Below are 6,396 nucleotides of genomic sequence, written 5' to 3'. Positions count from 1 at the left end.
ACGGCATAAAATTCAATGAGGCCGAAATAGATGGTCTTGAAAGGTGGTCAATACATAGATATTTGTCAATATAGTCGAACCGAGTTTCAAGAAAGTGTTCATCTAATTATGTAATAATGTTCATCTAGTGGAAAAAAGTATCATGTAATTTCCATAAATAATCCCCCAATGTTTCATTTGAGTTGTTCTCATTTTACAGATATGTAATCGTTCAGGTTAGTTCGGGCTACACACTAGAACTCGAAACCCTTTCTATCAAATGATCAAAAGAATACCATTGATTCCCGATATTAACGATAAATCAACCGTAATTGACATAACTGTACCATGGAAATGAGACATTTGCATAATGTCCCAAGAGCAAGACCACTAATCCGAGCCCAGCAACTTTTATCTTAAATACTAATCAAAGTTTATTTCTTTTTATTGATTTTAAGCCATATTATTTAAAGCATTCAAAATCATTTCAATAAGCTATAGTGAGCGGCCTTAAATTTGTTTTTCGATACTTTCGCACATTTTAGCAAATAAGCTAATAAAACAATAACAAAAATGTGAGTAATTTTTTCCTTGCCATTAATTTCTTATACTCTAGATTACTATCATTAATAAATTAGTAAAGCAATTATCACAAACTATACCTACCTACCTTTTAGCCAATATCCGAAGCGCTTAGAAAATAGGGCAGTCGCTTACAGCTGAAATAGGAAAACTAACAGTGAGACGGCGATAAACATTAATTGCGTCTAATTCCTACTCTTTAACATAAAAATAATTAACCGATGGCTTAAGAAACAAGAGAGAAATGGGAAATTATACCAGTGCGGTACACTTACAGCCCTTTCGAAGTCAAAATTTCAAGTTTCATGAAAATTTCTTCGGATTGAATCATAATCGGTACCCGGTGAGATCAATGTGATGACGTCAAACATCCTATTGCAATTAGAACGTCCAATGAGCAAGAGCAATGGGCATATTTTTAACAATTACCGGCTATAAACCTTGGCCACGCCACTGGCCATGTACTGATATTCGAGTTTAAGCGATTTTTTCGCGATCACGTTAAGAAATTCAGCATATGTCATAAAAGTAAGGCACAGGAATTGAACTGCCCAGCTTTTCCACCACTTTTGTTTATAATTATAAATAGAGAGCGAGGGAAGGTATTGGTATCAGTTCATTCAGATAACTTGTCCAAAAATGAAGTTTTTGGTGAGTAGTAGTTCTGTGAGTGTATCTAATCAACATTTCTTTACTTGTGTGTGCCTGAATTGTCGTAATAATCATTAGCATGGATTCTTCTATGAGGCTATTAAGGCCCCAGTTCTAAGGTTTTTCAGCTCCTTTTGAAGGCTTTTTACTTCGATTTTTTATTTTTTTTATACCTTTCATTGCAAGCCATTCGGATATTACGCTCATTAGCTACCTACTATCCTAAATGATCATTCATTTATTAATTTATTTTTTATTATATTCTTTAAATTTGCGAATAATTTTTAAAATTTGACTCCCTAACAGGTTTTCGAGTTTGTTAAGGGCTTGCGGACCTCGTGGGAGGTACAGTTTGGTTCGCAACAGTTTCTGTAGTTTATATAATTAATTTAAAGGTGTTTATCCACTTATTCCTGTAGTTAATGGTAAAATTAAATTTTATATCGCTCGATTTTTTTAAAATTTCTTCTAAAAATTTTAGTGATGAAAAGAATACTTTTTTTCAGTGTAGTTTATACTCCTTTGTACCATTTACTTAATTCACTCTCATGAAATCAATTTCTTCAACTTTTAAAGGTGTTTATTATGTAGAAGTTTCTAATTTCCTCGCCTGTTGATATCTATGGGATATCCACCATATTTCATGTACTAAAGGTGACCGAAATAATAACTCTAAGAAATTTTATTTCATTTTTTAATAATATTTTCAAATATTCATCACAATATGTATATCTGAAATAACGCGTTTTGGTAATGCAAAATCAATAAACAATACTGTATATATTAAGAGTAGTTTAAACCAAAAAAGAAGGAAAATCAGAAAAAGATACTAAACTTAGGTTTTGACACTTTTCTTAAAATAATTTTCAATCTAATGATTTTTAGTAAATACTGGATTATTTTTATCTCGTTTTTTAACTATATTTTTATCTAATTTTCTTTTTCTATAAACTATACAGCAGACTTCCATGAGTACATATAAATTACTTTTTTTTCTATCGAAAATAACCAAATCGAAAAAACCCTTACAAAATAACAAAATTTTAGCAAAAATACATTTTATATCAATTTTTTTAACGGTATGACATGAGTATATCATTGGTGTTAGTATGTTGATAAATTCTCTTAACATTTTCTACATTTTCATTATTCAAGGCACTGAAGGTTGATTTGCTTCTTGCTACAATTAGGAAATTTTGCTTCACAAATATTTAACTGCAGGACTTGATATGGAATATGTTGTCTTGAAAATGAAAATATTTAACATGAAACAATCTTATTTTTCTCTGATAAGATATACAATCCTTCAATTTTTAAAGGCGATAAGACTTTTAAAATGTTGATTGACTGTTGAGTCAAAATTCAAAGAAGTATGTATGGTAATTTAGAAATGCATAGTTTTTGATAGTGTAGTTCAGTGAAATTCAGTATATTTCAAGTTAGCACTCAACTTTAAAATTTTCAGTTTTTTGTAAAAAATGTTTTCGATTACAACCTTTCCATGCTAGAAATTCTGGTAATTTGACTCTGACCAATGTAATTATTTTTCTGCAAGCTATTCTAATTCGGGTCATGAAAAATGTTTCCAGAGATGTCCATCAGATTTCTTTATTGTTGCAAATTTTTATGTGATACAAAGAGATAAGTTCTATGAAAATTTCTATGATCATTATCCTCAAGTAAATAATCACGTAAATAATTTAGTGATACGTACGTAAGATTTAGAGGCAAATCATTGAACGGCAGGTAAGTTTAGTAGAAATATAGATGGCACAGAAATGGCACAATTAATCAATTGCAACATTTTGTTTCCATGTTAACAACAAATTTATGTTCTCATTAAACTGGCAGAACAACAATAGCTTAGCCTTTACTAACAAAATCACCAAACACATATGTTCCATAAAGATGATGCGAATTTTTAGAATCATCCATGGAAAATACTCTGAAGACAAAGTTATGAGGATATTAATAATTTAAACTTTGGAAAGGATGTAATGTACAGGGTATTTCAATTTGGAGTGTTTCGACAAGAAAAACCTATTTCCTTACTAGATAGAAGAAAACTGATTTAGATGTCACGGGCTCGATTTTTGAGAAATGTTTAATGCCAAAAACCGTTTCCCAATAACGTCACAGCCCACTAAGATACAGAAGGTTTTTCGATTTTTGCCATTTTGAAAATCCCTAATAACTTTCTTATTTATTAAAATATTGATTTTGCGTAAAAAACATTACATTTATTATAGGTTTTTCCTGTTAAAACGCTCCAAATTGAAACACCCTGTACATCTATATTCATTTCTATCAACCTCAACTTCTATATGAAAAAATTCTACTGACATTTTGCTCCTGGAAAAAGAAGTAGAAAAATTTTTAAAATTTCAAAGCATTTTGACTGATATATTAAAAAACTCACCATTCCATCACAGAATGCTTATTATTGGACTAGGGCTGGAAAGTACAATTTTTATTATAATTAAATCTGAAAACTACAATTATTTCAATTCAAATTTAGTCTTGTAAACCTGCTGTACACTGCAGATAATCCTTTTCATGTTATATATTTCAGAGTAAAACTATTTTTCCTCTTAGTTAATATTTTGTTGTGTAATGATGTTTGTGATTAATTATGCAACGAAACAAAAAAACACCTGATAGCAGTAAATTAAAGCATTTAAATAGTTTAGTATCTTTTATACAAAAATTCTCAGGATCTCCTCAGTATAATAAAGATCTTAATTAATGCAAAAACTATTAACGATAATTAGCAAGTTTATCAGAAATAAAGAAATTATTTTGGAAGAAAAACTAAACCCGCTTTAGGAAGCCCTTTTTAAAATTTTAAAATTAATGCAATATAGAAAAAACTCTTTGGATCGCGTATGTAAATAGGTAACTAAAAATTGAAATAAACCCTTATTAGTGTACCAAAACCATTGTTCTCAAATCCAAAAAAAATCTTCTTGAGTCTGTTACTTACATATACGTGCTCATTTAACTTTTCTGTCAAAGCAACATTTTAAATCAATCAGAATGTGTAAATAATATTAAAATATACGAAGTGTTTCAAGAGAAGACAGAGTTTCTAGAACAGTTTTTTCACTATGTTATCGTACTTATACATTGAATTTTAAGCAAACAGTTCTTATATACATATATGTCCGCAACGGTTTTATTTAGGCGATAAAATATGGTTTTGAAAACGATTTTTTTTTTTTAGTATTTAAAACATAGTTGATATTTTAACGAAATTTGGTAAGGGGTTGCATATCATTAAAAGACATCTTTTGCAATAACTGAAGTTATAAATACGGATCACTCAATTGCTCATTTCATAGGCGCAATAATATTAAAATTTACAGTTTAGTAAGCAGACAAAAAACTCCAAAAAAATTCAGCAGCAAAAAAAAGCTATGATATTCTCGTGATACGCTATGACTCAATCCAATATTAAAAAAAAAATTTTTTCAGATCGTCCTTGTTGCTGCTTTGGCTATCGCTGCCGCCGAAAAAGATGAAAAGAAGCAGTCCAAGCGTGGTCTGCTAGGCCTTGGTTATGGCCTTGGAGCTGAACCCCTTCTCGACCACGGCAGTCTATCTCACTCTTCCTTAGAGCTTTCCTCTGCCCCCTTGCTGAAATCCTACGCCGCCCCTGCCATCTCTTACGCCGCTCCAGCTCCCATTATCAAGAGCTACGCTGCTCCCGCCATCTCTTACGCCGCCCCAACCCCAATCATCAAGAGCTATGCCGCTCCTGCGATTTCCTACGCTGCCCCTGCTGTCTCCTTCGCCGCTCCAGCTCCGATCATCAAAAGTTACGCAGCTCCTGCCATCTCTTATGCCGCCCCAGCTCCAATCATTAAAAGCTACGCCGCACCAGCCGTCTCTTACGCTTCCCCTGCCATCTCATATGCCTCCTCAGCTCCACTCTTAACCAAGAGTGTGATTGCTCCTTCTTATGGGTACAGTTCCTCTTTGGGCCTCAGTGGTCATGCCCTTAGCTTGGACAGCCACATCCCGTCTTTGAGTTACGGTGCTCCATTGTTGACCAAGAGCATTGCTGCTCCCGCTGTGAGCATTGCTTCCGCCCCTATTTTGACCAAGAGCTACGGAGCTCCTTTGAGTCTAGGCTATGGAGGTGCCAAATTGTGGTAAATAATTCAACAGTATTTGTGTAAAAAATTGTGCAAAAAGTTTATGTATATATACTTTTTATGAGTGTGATACTAAATAAATGTATTTTGTAGATTTGTCGTGTTATTGACACCTAATGAAAATTTTATTCATATATAAACGAGTGTTATGCAATAGCGCAATATTGAGATGGGACTCAGTTGATAACTTTCCAATCTGTGCAATTAAGTTCTACTGTAAACGCAAAGATACATATCTGTTTTAGAGATCTATTTTGGTATTTAAATTTAGGTTTGCGCGTAAGAGAAAATTACGCTAACGTGAATGACATAAATAATAACCAACTCTGAATGAGTAGGTGCGGCAGTTTATCTCAATTTTCCGTACTTGTACTATATACCGTAAGAAATGATTATATCACAGTTAAAGCTTTGATTTAAACACAATTAATTTATAGAAGCAATCCAGGAGACATACTGAGATTCTGAAAAGGTGAAGAAAATAGGAGGACAAAAGGGAGCTAATTTCCTAGCTGGAAATGTTTAGAGAACTAAGGAGCAAATCTTGAAAGAAGAAAAGGCTACTAAGTGACTTCCTGTGAAGAAATCATGAAAGACATTTAATCTATTTCGTTTAATCAAAAAATGTAACTGCAAGGGAACAAGGCAAATTTTCCAAGTAGACTGCTAAGTTTTTCCTCATTTAGACATACAATACTATATAGGGTGTTCGTTTCAAAACGAACCACCCGAAATATCTCTTGATTAGAAGGAAAATGTACAATAATAAAAAAAACATCTGTTGAAACATCTAGAGGGAAGTTTAATTTGTCCTCCCCCTCATCCCAGGTATTTTCACTTCGATGTTTCAAATGGCACCCTCCTCGAGTAGCACATCATTGCTGCAGAATTCAATTTGCTATGTCACTCTATCAAGAAAACTAAAATCGGTCGATGGAATCGAGAGTTAAAACAAAAAACTTGTGCAAGTGCAAATAACTTATTGAGATGAAATAATCCGTTTTATTAAGTGCTCAAAATGTAAACC

At 32.6% G+C, this 6,396-nt stretch overlaps 1 protein-coding gene across 1 annotated transcript; it reads left to right on the top strand.

Annotated features, from left to right (window-relative positions):
* The first annotated feature begins 1,089 nt into the window (after positions 1-1,089).
* LOC136417687 (cuticle protein 16.5-like) lies at positions 1,090-5,463 on the top strand. Its single transcript, XM_066403507.1, has 2 exons — positions 1,090-1,212; positions 4,687-5,463. The coding sequence occupies exons 1-2, from the start codon at positions 1,201-1,203 to the stop codon at positions 5,368-5,370; spliced, it is 696 nt and encodes a 231-aa protein (XP_066259604.1). The 5' UTR covers positions 1,090-1,200; the 3' UTR covers positions 5,371-5,463.
* The last annotated feature ends 933 nt before the right edge of the window (positions 5,464-6,396 follow it).

The sequence above is a fragment of the Euwallacea similis genome, chromosome 29 (assembly GCF_039881205.1).
Source record: "Euwallacea similis isolate ESF13 chromosome 29, ESF131.1, whole genome shotgun sequence".
NCBI lineage: Eukaryota > Metazoa > Arthropoda > Insecta > Coleoptera > Curculionidae > Euwallacea > Euwallacea similis.
The sequence above is the reverse complement of the archived record's forward strand: the minus strand, read 5'-3'. Positions and strand labels throughout refer to the sequence as shown.